At 43.1% G+C, this 15,972-nt stretch overlaps 1 protein-coding gene across 5 annotated transcripts in view; it reads left to right on the top strand.

Annotated features, from left to right (window-relative positions):
• The window catches only part of pcsk5b (proprotein convertase subtilisin/kexin type 5b), a 299,623-nt gene that overhangs the window by 151,137 nt on the left and 132,514 nt on the right, over nucleotides 1-15,972 (top strand). For 3 of the 5 annotated variants that reach the window (XM_055633051.1, XM_055633054.1, XM_055633053.1), the window contains exons 13-15: nucleotides 3,922-4,058; nucleotides 8,558-8,677; nucleotides 12,870-13,008. In XM_055633051.1, the coding sequence (XP_055489026.1) occupies nucleotides 3,922-4,058; nucleotides 8,558-8,677; nucleotides 12,870-13,008 (396 nt within the window). The remainder of the gene's footprint in view (nucleotides 1-3,921; nucleotides 4,059-8,557; nucleotides 8,678-12,869; nucleotides 13,009-15,972) is intronic. The other 2 variants (XM_055633052.1, XM_055633056.1) reach the window with 1 other exon arrangement.

The following is a 15,972-nucleotide window of genomic DNA, read 5'->3' as shown; positions in this document are numbered from 1 at the left end:
TTTTAAATGGAATTAAAGTGGGTGTTAGGGTAGATGGTGAAGATGGCTATCAAAAACTACACCAGACTCTTGATCACAATAGACAATAGGTGCAGGAGTAGACCATTCGGCCCGTTGAGCCAGCACTGCCATTTAATGTGATCATAGCTGATCATCCCCAATCACGTGGGCTAAATAATGGCTAATGGAGTGTAAAGTAGATAGTGTGAGTGGGTACATTGGCCTTTTAATCAGTCAGAGTACGAGTGTGAGTATGCTTAATGTGGTGCATCTGTCGAAGTTTGTAAGTGACATTGGAGACACGCTGTATTTCCCTCAGTCCCCCAAGGAAGTAGAGACATCGCTATGCCGCCTTGGTTAGCACTTCAATATAGTTTGGTAATTGGTAATATTAATGCCAAGGATTTTGAAGCTCTCAACATTTATTTTTCTGCACCATTAATGCTGATAGGGCATGTACTCAACCATGTGTCCTGAAGTCCTCAACAGGCTTTTTGGCTTGCTGACATTGAGGGAGGGGTTCTGTGCCTGACATCATGTGTTCTCTATCTCCTTCCTGTATTCCATCTCATCATTGTTCATGATCCAGCCCACCACAGTGGTGTCATCCGTAAACTTGGTGATGGAGTTAGAGCTGAATTTGGCCACATTGTCATGAGTGTATAGTGGGTACAGTCGGGGACTGAGAATGCAACCTTGCAAGAATTATTGTGGAGAATGTGTTGTCACCTATTCTTGCTGAATATGATCCGTGCAAGAATAGGAGTTCCAATACCACACTAGTAGATGGAGAATATATGTTCATGTGTTCCCTGATTTTTCGATGCATCCCTTAAATAAAGGCACAACGTAGAAATATAGACATGGAAACATAGAAAGTAGGTGCAGGAGTAGGCAATTTGGCCCTTTGAGCCAGCACCGCCATTCAATATGATCATGGCTGATCATTCAGAATCAGTACCATGTTCCTGTTAAACTGTGACCCCTGGTTCTGGACTCCCCCAACATGGGGAACATTTTTCCAGCATCTAGCATGTCCAATCCTTTAAGAATTGTTTATATTTCTAAGAGATATCCTCTCATCCTTCATTCCAGTGAATATAAGCCCAGTCGATTAATTCTTTCATCGTTTGTCAGTCCCACCACCCTGAGAATTAACCTGGTGAACCTACGCTGCACTCCCTCAATAGCAAGAAAGTCTTTCCTTAAATTAGGAGACCAAAACTGCACACAATACTCCAGGTGCGGTCACACCAGGGCACTGTACAAATGCATTAGGACCTCCTTGCTCCTATACTCAAATCGTCTCGCTATGAAGGCCAACACACCATCTGCTTTCTTCATTGCCTGCTGTACCTATATGCTTACTTTCAAGGACTGATGTACAAGGACACCCAGGTCTCTTTGTACCCCCCCTTTACCTCATCTGACACCATTTAAATAATAATCTGCCGCCTTGCTCTTGCCACCAAAGTGGATAACCTCACATTTATCCACATTATACTGCATCTACCCACCCACCCAACTATCCAAGTCACCCTGCAGCCTCATAGCATCCTCCTCATAGCTCACACTGCCACTCAGCTTTGTGTCATCTGCGAATTTGGAGATGTTAGCCGCCCTCCAATCCTGCACCTCACCTGCCTCCAAAGATCACTTTAAAGTGATATACATTATTACATTTTATAAACTATAACACTTGGACCAACTGTGCTGCCTCTATCTCTAAAATTTAAGATTACGCCTAAATATACAAAGGGAAGCTTAAAGACACTTTGAAATTTTGGGGGCCACCAGCCCTTATAGGTCAATTTTTGCAACTTCTGTGCTTACTGTGTAGAACTGCTAATCTATTTTTATTTATTTATTTTTATTTAACCTTTATTTAACCAGGAGAAGTCTCATTGAGATTAAAAATCTCTTTTACAAGAGAGTCCTGGCCAAGTTAGCTTTCATTGCAAAAGGATTTGAGTATAGGAGCAGGGAGGTTCTACTGCAGTTGTACAGGGTCTTGGTGAGACCACACCTGGAGTATTGCGTACAGTTTTGGTCTCCAAATCTGAGGAAGGACATTATTGCCATAGAGGGAGTGCATAGACGGTTCACCAGACTGATTCCTGAGATGTCAGGACTGTCTTATGAAGAAAGACTGGATAGACTTGGTTTATACTCTCTAGAATTTAGGAGATTGAGAGGGGATCTTATAGAAACTTACAAAATTCTTAAGGGGTTGGACAGGCTAGATGCAGGAAGATTGTTTCCGATGTTAGGGAAGTCCAGGACAAGGGGTCACAGCTTAAGGATAAGGGGAAAATCCTTTAAAACCGAGATGAGAAGAACTTTTTTCACACAGAGTGGTGAATCTCTGGAACTCTCTGCCACAGAGGGTAGTTGAGGCCAGTTCATTGGCTATATTTGAGAGGGAGTTAGATGTGGCCCTTGTGGCTAAGGGGATCAGGGGGTATGGAGAGAAGGCAGGTACGGGATACTGAGTTGGATGATCAGCCATGATCATATTGAATGACGGTGCAGGCTCGAAGGGCCGAATGGCCTACTCCTGCACCTAATTTCTATGTTTCTATGTAAGACAGGCAGCAGCACAGTTCCACAGTTACAGACAATAATTTAAAAAACAACAGAGAACATATAAATAGAGTCACAGTCAGAACATCATCAAACAAAGCATGTACAGACAGAAGAGCCCGCTTCAACATCATTAAGAAGGGATTTAAATCTGTTTATAGAAACCAGCTCCTTAAGTTTCAGTTCATTCTGCAGCTGGTTCCATGCGAAGGGAGCAGCATAACTAAATGCCCCTTTCCCCAGTTCAGTACGGACTTTAGGTACAGTTAGTTAGAACAAGTCCTCAGAGCGGAGCTGATAAGTTCCTGTGCTTTTTCGAATTACATACTTCTGCAGGTATGAAGGAAGAACACCGAGGATAGTCTTATAAATAAGGATATGCCAATAATGGAGTCTGCGGGTGGACAGGGCAAACCATCCAACTTGAGCATACAAAGAGCAGTGGTGCGTGAGGGTTTTAAAATTAGTAACAAATCTCAGTGCTCTGTGGTAGACTGTGTCCAAAGACTGTAGGCATTTTGAAGATGCATTCATATATAAAACATCACCATGGTCCATCCAACACAGACATAAACGTTGCAGCAACAAGTCTTTTTTTGGCTTCAAAAGAAAAACAAGATTTGTTTCTAAAGTAAAAACCTAATTTTATCTTTAATTTTTCACAAGTTGCTGGATATGAGGTTTAAAAGAGAGAGAATCGCCAATTATAATTTCCAGATATTTATATTGAGACACAGATTCAATCACAGCCCTGCAAAGTGGTGATAGGAGGGAGGTCCGAGGGCTTTGATTCAGCTTTAGTGAACAGCATGAGTTTTGTCTTGTCAACAATTAAAACGAGTTTCAAATCACACAGGTTACGTTGCACAGTGTTAAAAGCAGTTTGGAGCTGACAGAGAGCCTGATTTGGGGTAGACGCAGAGCAATATGTCACTGTGTCGTCAGCATCAAAGTGAAAATTTGCGTTCGGAGCTTTATGATCTAGACTATTAATATAAATAGTAAATAATAAAGGTCCTAAAACCGATCCCTGTGGCAACCCTTGGATACATTAAGAAAGCTAGAAGTAATACCTTCTGCTCGCACACACTGAGATCTGCCTGATAGATAGTTTTTAAACCAACAGACAGCTTGATCAGATAAACCGATGCTGCATAGTCTTTGTAACAATAAGGCATGATCCACAGTATCGAAAGCCTTTGATAGGCCAACGAAAAGGGCTGCACAGTGTTGCTTACTGTCTAAAAATTCAATAAAATCATTTACTACTATGTCTGCCCTTTGAGAAAGAATACTCCTTTTGTGTCTAACTTTTAATTTTTTTTCCCTTCATACTAGGTTGTTCGATCATTCCATGGAAGGTTTCAAGAGTTGGGAATTCATGACTACTCATTGTTGGGGTGAAAAGGCGGCAGGTGACTGGTTACTTGAAATCCACGACAATCCTTCCCAGCTACGAAACTTCAAAACACCAGGTAGTCACTGTAAACATTTATAAATGACTTCACGTTGCCTTTCTTTATTCAAATATCAAAATGTTACAAAATGGTGCCTTGGTTGGTGCTTGGGCTGCAATCCTGGGGACAAGAGTATGAGTGGAATTGCGTCATTGCAGCATTATAGCTATGAGCGGACAGCCTCCTGTGCTGGGAACCTGAGTAAGGGCTCAGCCCTTTGCTGGTGTTCCCATACCATGGGAGTTGTTTGAGTCATGTTAGACAACGGACACTGGACAATAGGTGCAGTAGTAGGTCATTCGGCCCCTCGAGCCAGCACCGCCATTCAATGTGATGATGGCTGATCATCCACAATCCGTTGCAATGAGATCAGTCTACATAGGGTGTCATCTCTACACGTTGAGGAATGTTGTACTTTGTCTTTGCAATAATGCTGAGCACTATATTCTGCATTCAGTATCGTCCCCTTTGCTCTATCTACTGTTCTTGAGTTTGGCTTGATTGTATTTATGGTATATCTGATCTGTTTTGATAGCATGCAGAATGAGACTTTTCTGTACTTCTGTTATGTGAAATATTAGACATAAACCAAGCAGTTTATGTTCAATGGCTGCCCATGAATCATAATTATACAGCATGGAAACGGGTCATTTGGCCTACCTTGCTCACACTGATCAAGAGACCCCATCTACATGACTCTGAAGTGCTCACATTTAGCCCATGTCCCTCTAAATCTTTCCTATCCATCTACCTCTCCAAATGTCCTTGAAATGTTGTAAGAGTATCTACCTCAATTACCTGCTCTGCCAGCCTGTTCCATATACCCAACTCACTGTTGGAAAAAGTTGCCCCAACAATCCTATTAAATCTTTCCATCTCAGTTTAAACCTATATCCTCTGTTTCTTGATTACCCTAATCTTGGTAAAAGACTCTTCGCATTCAACATTTCATGCTGTGCTATTCCCTTCACGATCTTATACACCTCTATAAGATCACCCATCAGCCTACTGCACTCCAAGGAATAAAGTCATAGTCTGCCCAAACTCTTCCTCTAGCTCAGGCTCTCGAGTCCTGGCAACATCCTTATCAATCTCCTCTGCACTCTTTCCGACTTAATGACACTCTTCTTTTAGCAGGCTGACCAAAACTGAAGGCAATACCTCCACTGTGGCCTCACCAACATCTCATGCAACAGTAAAATACCAACACAACTTCTATACTCAATACACTGACTGATGAAGGACAATGTACCGATTGCCTTCTTGACCACCCATGATGCCATTTTCAGTGAACTATGTACTGCTCCACAACTCCCTAGGGGCCTGCCATGCACTTCCCAAAGTGCAACACCTCACACTTATCTGGATTAAATTACATTAACTATTCCGCAACGCTATTTACTCCTGCTCTTCATTTCTTCTTTTTAAGTACACACCTGTGCGTGTTCAGAGGTCAAGGGCACTGTGACCCATTAGTATTCTGCAGGATAGTGCTAACGAGAAATTTCATTGCCCACTGGTGTATCTGACAATGAAAAAAAAATCTCAAACTGGGATCAAAAATTTCGGGTGTTGATTAAATTAAATGTAAGTGTACAAAGATTTGGCAACACCAACGGGCTAAAGGGCCTGTCCCACTATATGAGTTTACCCAAGAGCTCTACCGAGTTTTAAAAAAAAAAATCAAACTCGTGGTAAGTACGTAGAATGTACATAGCGGGTACGTCGGGTCTCGGGACGTCTCTTAGCGGCTCGTAAAACTAATGGCAGGTACTCGAGAAGCGCGGTAAGCTCGTGAAGTTTTTTCAATGTGTTGAAAAATGTCCACGAGAGCCCTGGGTACCTATGAGCGGCTATTACTGTAATTCTCCGAGTTCGAATCGGTGGAAACTCGGGAGAACTCTTGAATTACCTCGTACAGTGGGACAGGCCCTTTAAAATGGTTTCCATCGATCAAAAGTGTTGTATAGTGGGTTCCAGGTGCCTTCAAAACCACAATATGCCCAATAGGAGGGTGGACGGATTGGCAACTATTGTCCTTTGCAGAACATAATGTTACTTGCAGAAGTGCCAGAAACACAAGAACAGCTCTGTTGGTGCAAATTCTCATCAGAATGTGCGTCAAGGGGAAATGGAAATAATAAGGTTACTTCCCCTGGTGAATGGGTTAATCCTCAAACGTTTATTTAGTTCTGGGTGCACCTGATCATGAACGTTTGCATTACATCAAAACTACGGACAGGTCTAATTTCAATCCCTCGGGCACAGTTTCCTGGATAATTTCTTCCAGAGTATTTCAGAATGTGTTGTTAATCACATTAAATCTGCTTATTTTCAGCCACTACTTTGAGCAATGGCCTTTGATCAGAATAATTTAATTTGAAAGTGGTTATGTGTCAGATTATTTTTTTGAATGCCATTTTACATTTGTTCTCTAAATCAGAAGCCAAATGTTAAACCTTTGAAGCCGTTAAGGGATGCTTCAGTTCCAGGTTTTTTTTTAAATGGAAGAATGAAACTTTTGGGTAAAGATACACAAAATGCAAATCACTTTGGCCAGAAATGGTTTAAATTACCTAAATGGAAAACCTCTTTTCCTAATTCCAGATTGTTCGTGTATGTATCTATATACAATTTATATAAAATTATATTGAGGTCTAGCACAGCTGTTTTGTGGTAATTTCACAGATGTGCGATCTATATTTCTTTGTAGCCGCTTTGACCCTGCTGTGTGCGGTTATGGACATGGATTGTTTACACAGCCCCAGAAAGGAAGCTTGGATTGCTAATGTAACCTGGAATAAAGCCCTATGCCAGAAGAAAATAAGAAAGAGGGGCAGGAATAGGCCATTCTTTGTAATTTTCCTGCATTTACTCCACATCCCTCGATTCTAGTAATATCTGGAGCCTCTGACTTGAAATTAGTGAGAGATTTACTATCTCTTTGGGTGCAGATCTTTTTTAAAAGCCTTTCTCCTAAATGGCTGTTTGCCTATTCCCAGACTTTGATTCATGCTTCCACACATCCAGGCAAGGGGAAGTTTCATCCTTGCATCTGCATCTTTGCTCTTGTACTCAAATCAACTTTAAAATAAAAACCAACATAAGTTGTGTTGCTAATTGCATGCTGTGCTATTCTTTGAAACGGGGGCGGAAAACCCGGGGGGGCAGGGGGGACACACCCCCACCCCCCCCCCCCCCCCCCCCCCCCCGTTTTGAGAGGTGGGGGACATCCCCCCCCCCCCCCCCCCCCCCCCCAAGTTTTCGTAATCTGGATTTTAAAACCCGGTGAAATCTCCGCTTTCCGCGAGACAGTGGAGATGGGACTGCTGATCGGGGGCACCGATTGGACGAGAGAGACGTCGGTCAGCAGGCAATGGGGGCAGGACATGATGATTCAGCGCGATCATTGGAGGAGGGAGGAGTGGGGGAAGGGGGTTGAAACTGAGGATAGAGTGCGATGATTGGAGGAGGGAGACGTGCCAAAACACTCTCGGCACAGACCTGCGCCTCATCCACAGCCAGGATCGATCCCGGCCGGGTCTCCAGCGCTGTCCCGTCCCCACTGAGTGCGCCCCCCCCACCACGGGTGGCCAGAGAGGTCAGGAGTCAGACAGGAGCAGTACCCCCAGGCCCACAGCCAGCGAAGGGAAGCAGCGCTAAACCCAGCTCAACTCTGCCTGCCCCGCCAGTTTAACCTGCCTGGGCTTGCGGGAAATATGGCCAGCGCGGAGAAGCAACGCAGGTGTCCCATCAGTCCAGGCAGGGCTTGGGTTAACCCGGCAGGACAGGCAGAGTTGAGCTGCATTTAGCGCTGGATTGAGCCTCCGAAGCCGCGTGCGTGTGTGTACGCATGCGCGCGGCGTCGGCAAAAAATTGTGGTTCCCCCCTGCCCCCCAGTCCCCTCCATATTTTGATAGCGATTTCCGTGCCTGCTTTGAAACACAAGTAATCCATGGTATAGGAACATGTTGACTTGCTGATCACTGTGCTATCGGTCTTGCAAATTGGGTGATCATTTGTGGAACAGATTGCATCCATTTCAAGAAAGCATTTATTAGAAATGTTGAACTTCAAAATTAAGCTTTGTTCACATGTCCTGTACTTTAGCCCTTTTCTCCCCACTGTCCCATATTTTCACAGAATGCTTGATTTAATAGTCATGGTTTAATAGTAATAAGGATTTTAGTTTGAGAGTAATGTTTTGAGGAAGAATCTAAGGAATTGGTGATGCAGATGGCAAGCACTTTTTTCCAGTCTAAGAGTGGAAGGTCATCGCTAGGGAATGAGGTTTATATGGAGTGTAGAAAATGTCAGCGTCAGTCTTAATTTTGCAGGTGAATAGAATTCAACACATTATTCCCCCATTTTCTAATAGTAAAATCATTACTATTCAATTGTAATATTCTTGTTTAGAATTCAATTGTTTAAAAAATTAATCCGTTTCATATACATGTACTTCAAGGTGTATTGTTATAACACATGTCATAAGGTATTGTGATCATACTTTTCTTCAGGAAAACTGAAGGAATGGTCTCTTGTACTTCATGGTACATCTACACATCCATATGCATGTCAGCCAAAACCACGATCCAGCCCAGATGAGGTCTCAGAGGATTACACAGATGAGCAGGCTGGTAAGTTCTGTTCCATTCTGTTTGTGGGGTTTTTTTGCAGAAAGTCCGCGAGCATTGCCACTTTTCATTTCACTGCACATCTCGTATGTGTATGTGACGAATAAACTTGACTTGAAGTTGCAAATTATTGTAGGGAACACATATGTCTGTCATTTTGGCCCATGAGTGGTGAAAGTCCATGCCAATCTACATCTCTTTTCCTTTCACCCTTTGCTTTCAGCCTATAATTGAACAAACGTACCACTAATTTTATAGCTTAGAACGGTATTCATTTAGATTGTCAGAGCATTGCTACTTTTGACTAAATTAATTAGGAGATGGAAAGTCTTTGTATTCTTAATGCACCCACTGATGTTAATTGTAGGGTACAGTTTGAGCTGAAATTCCCAGAAAAGAATTGATTTAACATTGCCACCAAAGTAAAGTATAGTGGTGAATCGCTGGAATTCTCTGCCACAGAAGGTAGTTGAGGCCAGTTCATTGACTATATTTAAGAGGGAGTTAGATGTGGCCCTAGTGGCTAAAGGGATCAGGAGGTATGGAGAGAAGGCGGGTACGGGATACTGAGTTGGATGATCAGCCATGATCATATTGAATGGCGGTGCAGGCTCGAAGGGCCGAATGGCCTATTCCTGCACCTAATTTCTATGTTTCTATGTTTCTAAAGTATGTCCCTTTTCTTGACTACATTGGTGTCAAAAGTAATGCATTTGTATACAGACCTGTCCATGACTGAAAGAAAGTAATTGAGAGCTGCCGCCTTGAACTATTGCAGGCCATGTAGTAAAGGTACTTCCATCATTGGTGGAAAATTCCAGGATTTAACCTGCTCAATGCAGGCAGAGCAGGTATCCAATTAATTTAAAAGTCAGTGTGGATTACGTGGCATCTCTGCAAGGGTGGTGATGTTTGCAGTGCAGAATCATGTATGTATTTACGACCAGACACTAAAATTCAGCATCATCATTGGAATTTATTGGTCATATCCATCGAAGCTTCTTTTTCCATATCCCAACCTTGACCTGTGGATCCCGTGCTCTTGGAATGCTTGTCCAGGGACATTGAAACAGGAAGGGGTTTTCTGCCTTAAACATTCTTTAAGACGGCAGATTTCAGACCCTGTGCAATTGAATTACCTCGTATCCCCCCCCCCCTTCCGATCCAGGTACCAATTAATCTTAACTGATGTAGGATTACTGGCATCTCCGCTAAGGGTTGTAGGGTATCATCTAGCATTGCAGAGTCTCACAGTATGTATTTATCCAGTCACTAAAATTTCCATCAGTCATTGGAATTGACATTGCTCAACAAAGCTAAACCTTCTTTTTCCATAGAGTTTACCATTTACCCTTGGATCCCGTGAAAAGAGAATACACTATAAATAATGGGAACAGGGAAAGCATGTCCTTAAACAATTGAAGAAAGTAGGACAGATGGATTAGGTGAATACCGAGGCCAGCAGGATATTATCCTATTTTGCCCATGACTTGTAATGTACATAGAGTACAACGCATGGACAGGCCCTTCGGCCGACAATGTCTGTGCCAAACATAATGCCGAGACTAACCCTAATCCACCTGCTCATAATTCATGTCCTTCCATTCCCTGCATATCCACTGGCTTATCCAAAAGTCTCTTTAACTGCCACTATTGTAGCCACCTCAAACGCCACCCCCTGCAGCGTGTTCCAGGCACTCGCCACCCGCTGCGGGAAAAAAAGAAAGGAAAACTAGCACTGCTCATCTCCTTTAAACTTGCCCCTCTCACCTTAAAGCTATACCCTCTAATCCATGATATATTTACCTGGGGGAGGAAGGTCTACCCTATCTATGTCTCTGATAATTTTATATGCTTTTATCAAGTCTCTCTACAACCTCTGGCATACAGAGAAAACAATCCAAACAAACAATCTAATACCCCATAATCCAAGCATCATTCTGGTAAATCTCCTCTGCACGCTTTCCAAAACCACCTTGTCCTTTCTGTAATGGGAAATCCAAAACGGCATGCAATACAGCCGATCTATAATCAATATATAGTATCATGATTTCCCGACTCTTATACTGAATGCCCCAACCTATGAAAGCAAGCATGCAACTTACTTTCTCTCCTCCAGCTTTTATTTCCACACCCCCTCCCCCACCTCCACTGCCCCTACAAACAGTCTGAAGAAGAAACGTCACCTAGGTAACATTAGCTACCCCCCAACCTCCCCAACCTTGTCGGTAACTAGAGAAGATTCAAGGATCTATATCAAGGCTCTCACAATCTCCTCTCTTCTTTCTCTAAGTAACCTGGGAGCGATCCCATCAGGTCCTGGGGATTTATCCACCTTGATGCTCCAAGAGCCCCAACACCACCACCTTCTTGATCTTAAGGGGCTGTCCCACTGCAGCGACCTAATTGGCGAGTTTAGGAGAGTTTGAGGAAGTGTCATATTGAAGACCTCCTTCGACTATGTGACCTCCTTTGACCTCCTTCGACTATGTTGAAGACTATCTACGATTACCTTCGACTACCCTCGATTACCTACGAATAACATGCCGACCTACTACGACTAAACCTATGAATAAATGTTTTTTTCCCCATGGCGACCTTTTGTTTACTCGCGGGCATTTTTCAACATGTTGAAAAATACGCCGTGACCTAGCTGAGGCCCCGAGTAAGTGGGGACTCCTCTCGTGCATGAAGGAGAGTTACAAAGTTACAAAGACCTCCTAGGACCTCGTGTCGACCATGCTGCGAGTACGAGTCGAGGGCAAACTCTTCTAAACTCGCCAATTAGGTCGCCGCAGTGGGACAGCCTCTTTAAATTACCCATGCATATTTGTTTCTCTATACTAATCTCGTTGTCCTTCATGTCTTTCTCCTTAGTAAAAATGAATACAAAGTACTCATTTAACACCTCACCTACATCCCCAGATTCCAAACATAAATTGCCTCCTTTATGCTTGACTAATCCAACCTTCTTCCTGGTACCCTCTTGTTCTTAATGTAGTTATAAAAGGCTTTGAGATTTTCTTTAATCCGACTGGCCAATGCCGTTTTGTGGCCTCCTTTCAAACATCTGCTTGTGTTCTTTACTCGTTATATTTTTCAATGGTCCTGTGATTCCATCCTCTTCCATCTACTTGCCTGTAAATAACTCCCACATGTCAGTGGTGGACTTGGCCCAATATCAACAGCTCTCATTGCACCCTCCCAAGCTTCTGCCTTATGTAACTACAGAGAGATCTCTAGTGCTGGAAGGTAGATAAAAATGCCGGAGAAACTCAGTGGGTGAGGGAGCATCTATGGAGCGAAGGACGTTTCGGGTCGAGCCCCTTCTTCAGAGCAGGAGATAACATTGTTTAGATCATAGAGGGACTACATTTTGTGTGGGTTTAGGCCATTATTTGAAGGATGTGATAATACCAGGGAGGATGCAGAGGAAGTTTAAAAGGCTGATGCCAGGATTGGAGATTTATAATTAAGATTGCAGAGTTCCAATCCACCTTCTGCAATATGGATATCTTAAATCCTCATAACTACGAAGATTGATCTAATCTGCGCTCAAAATGTGAATGAAATCTTTAATCTTTTGATGGACAATAAATTATGTAAGAAGCAAACCGTGGAATCCCTAAGGTCATATTAGTTTATCAGTATGTAATATCTGATGCTGAGTACTAACTAAATATTTTGTCAGTGATTAATTTGATTTCTGTGAGTAGATGTTCACGGGTTTTTATTTTAGAAGATAGGAGACAAGCCAGTTGCTGTTTAGGAGTCTACTATTTTACCAAAGCTTTAAGGCTATTGCACTGATTTTATATATAACCAGGATCTGAAAAACGGTTTGGCAAATAAGAATTAAATATTTTTCATCAAGCAGATGAAAGCAGTTATAAGCAGATTCCCATACCATAAATGTGCTGTCTTCTCCATGATTAAAGCTGCCATGGTTATTTGAATGTTACTTATTCCAATATTAGACTTGCAGACTTAACTTTTAACTCTTTTTCAATTCCAGTCAGAACTATTCTATAAAGTGTATTCAATCCCTAATATTTTTCATCTTGAAAGGTAAAATTGGCGCTGACCATGCATTGAAGCAAGATGGGGGGAAAAACAAACACTCAGCATGTTTTCTTATAGATTTAATTCATAACTTGCCTGTTTAAGATTTCTAAATTAAGTGTTGCTTCTCTAGACAAAAGTGAGATCAAGCACCAAAACTTTCATTGTTTAGGACCCTGTGACATTGAATGTCAAAATGGCTGTGAAGGACCTGGACCTCATCAATGCATTGATTGTTTGCATTACTTCCTCAAGTTTAAAAATAACACCAGGTAAGCCAATTAATGTATTTAAGATGCATTAAAAACATTTAAGAATTCACTGTTATTACAGATTAAGTTATAAATATAAAATCATAAAAAGTCAATGGTTTTCATATTCAGTTGGCATATAGGATAATGTACAGCAGATCTTCACCAGTTGTTTCAGAACATTGCATCTGGTGTGCCAGGTTTTGTTACATTATACATGACCCTATTTCATTGTAGCTCAGTTGCTTGGTACTACAATCACTGAAATGTCCCAACTAAAATATCAATGTAAAATTCAGTTCCCATTACTTGCATTTTCCATTTCTGGACATTGTCTTAACCATTCCGAGTGGTGGCGCCATCGAGTCTGGCAGCCTCGCCTGCAGTTGTTCGTACTTTCATCCTTTTTTTAATTTTTAGTCCGGTAAAAGTTTTGTGTTGGAGGTCTTTTGAGTGCCTGTCCCACTCACGTGACTTTTCAGCGACTGTCTTCGACCTTCAAGCTCGTGGACACGCGCCTGAAAAACCTCGAGCTGGATCGACCATCAGCGATGAAACCGTGAGCCGGATTGACTGTCTGCGCACACGCACACACGCAAAGGCGGGGGCCAGGGAAAGCGGGGGAGCGCTGTCTGAAATTCACACCTGTGGTGAACAGGAAGATAAAAGACGGCTGGCACAGTAACAGTAAGTCCTTTAGAGAGCGCAGAAGGGGCGGGAGAAGGAGTGGAGACACTTTTAAGAAGCCGGACAACTTTTAATAAAGTTTAGTGGGCATTTAACATTACCGGTCACTTTATTTACCTATTTTTTCAACGAGCTTTACCTTTGACTACCTTCGATTAGTTTCGATTGACTTCGATTACATACGATAGCATTGCGACCTACTATGACCTACCTCGACTAAACCTACGAGTAAAAAAATATTTTTTATTTCCACGGCAACCTTTTTTTAACTTGCGGACATTTTTTAGCATGTTGAAAAAAATGCCGCGACCTAGCTGAGGCCTCGAGTACGCGGGAACTACTCTCAAGCATGAAGGAGAGTTACAAAGACCTCCTAAGACCTCGTATCTACCATGCTGTGAGAATGAGTCGAGGGCAAACTCATCTAAACTCGCGAATTAGGTCGCCGCAGTGGGACAGGCCCTTTAGTACTTTTATGTGGGGTGGATCTTTTTCACAGTCGCTACCTGAGTCGAAGATGCGTCTTTCCACCGAGCCGCATCTTCGCCCCCTCCTGGCGGCCTACCATCTGGATTAGCACGGCCTTTCCTGCCGGAGCTTCAGCCACAGCGGCGGCGCAGCACTGAATGACCATCGTCAAGCGGCTGATACCTTACCGAGGTCGCCGTGTTGGAAACTCCGGAATGCTGGGACAAACGACTTTAACACCGTGGAGCTGTGGTCTGCGGAGCTCCCAGACGCGGGCAGAGCTGCCTTTAACATCGCGGAGCCCTGGGATCTTTCGCCGAGGTCGCCAGTGTTGGAGCTCGGCCCCGCACTGCCTGTGGACTTCGGGAGTCTCGGTCTCCGGCATGAAGCGGCCGATTCGGAACTCCAAGCCGCTGAGAGTGTTCTTTAGCCGCTGAGAGTGTTCCATCATCCCGGCCTGAAACATCGGGCCGCCCGCCCGCCGTTGCGGCGACTGCGGAGGCCTCAATAGGCCCCGACCACGGGTGAACAAGAGGAAGAGGACTGAACTTTGTTGCCTTCCCTCTCAGTGGGAAACGTTCATTCCGCTGTGGGGGGGATGTTTTTATGTTTATAGTTTTTCTTATTTGTGTGCTGCAATGGTAGCTCAAATTTTGCTGCACCAATTGGTGTAAGTGACAATAAATGTCCTTTGTTCTTTGGTCCTTTGGCACTTTAAATATCTCAGATCTTTACCAGAAAGTTTATAATAGTGTCTTTGAAGACATTTGTTTTTTCTTCTTAGAAAGCTTATTGCATGGATAGAAGCCAACTGGGTCATTAAATCTGTATTGGCTCTGTGCAACTACAATCCAACTAACCTCCCTTAGTGCCCTGCTCCCATAAACCTGACAATTCTTAGTTTCAAGTACTTGCCTAGTTCCCTTTTGAAAGCCATAATTGAATCTGACTCTTCTCATAGTGAAGTCCAGATTCCTACCACTTTCTGTTTTTAGTTTTTAAAAATAATGGCATTCATCTTGCAATGTTTTATTCTTTTCCCAAGCACTCTCATTCTATATTATCTGCATCTCCACCCATCTGAGAAGGAGTTGGTGGTGGGGTGTGTTCATTGCTGGACTTCCCCTTGCAGTGCCTACACAGCAAAGGTTTATTCCTTGAGATATGCGTTTAGGCAGTATCTAATTGAATGTATTTCAGAAATCTAATTGCACTGTCTACCAGTTTTCACCTTGGCTTTTTTAACAACAGGTGTCGGGCTAAACCTATCTTATTTCATAGCAAGAGGATTTGAGTATAGGAGCAGGGAGGTTCTACTGCAGTTGTACAGGGTCTTGGTGAGACCACACCTGGAGTATTGCGTGCAGTTTTGGTCTCCAAATCTGAGGAAGGACATTATTGCCATAGAGGGAGTGCAGAGAAGGTTCACCAGACTGATTCCTGGGATGTCAGGACTGTCTTATGAAGAAAGACTGGATAGACTTGGTTTATACTCTCTAGAATTTAGGAGATTGAGAGGGGATCTTATAGAAACTTACAAAATTCTTAAGGGGTTGGACAGGCTAGATGCAGGAAGATTGTTCCCGATGCTCGGGAATTCCAGGACAAGGGGTCACAGCTTAAGGAGAAGGGGGAAATCCTTTAAAACCGAGATGAGGAGAACTTTTTTCACACAGAGTGGTGAATCTGTGGAACTCTCTGCCACAGAGGGTAGTTGAGGCCAGTTCATTGGCTATATTTAAGAGGGAGTTAGATGTGGCCCTTGTGGCCAAGGGGATCAGAGGGTATGGAGAGAAGGCAGGTACGGGATACCGAGTTGGATGATCAGCC

This window comes from Leucoraja erinacea, chromosome 3, assembly GCF_028641065.1.
Source record: "Leucoraja erinacea ecotype New England chromosome 3, Leri_hhj_1, whole genome shotgun sequence".
Classification (NCBI taxonomy): Eukaryota; Metazoa; Chordata; class Chondrichthyes; order Rajiformes; family Rajidae; genus Leucoraja; species Leucoraja erinaceus.
The sequence above is the reverse complement of the archived record's forward strand: the minus strand, read 5'-3'. Positions and strand labels throughout refer to the sequence as shown.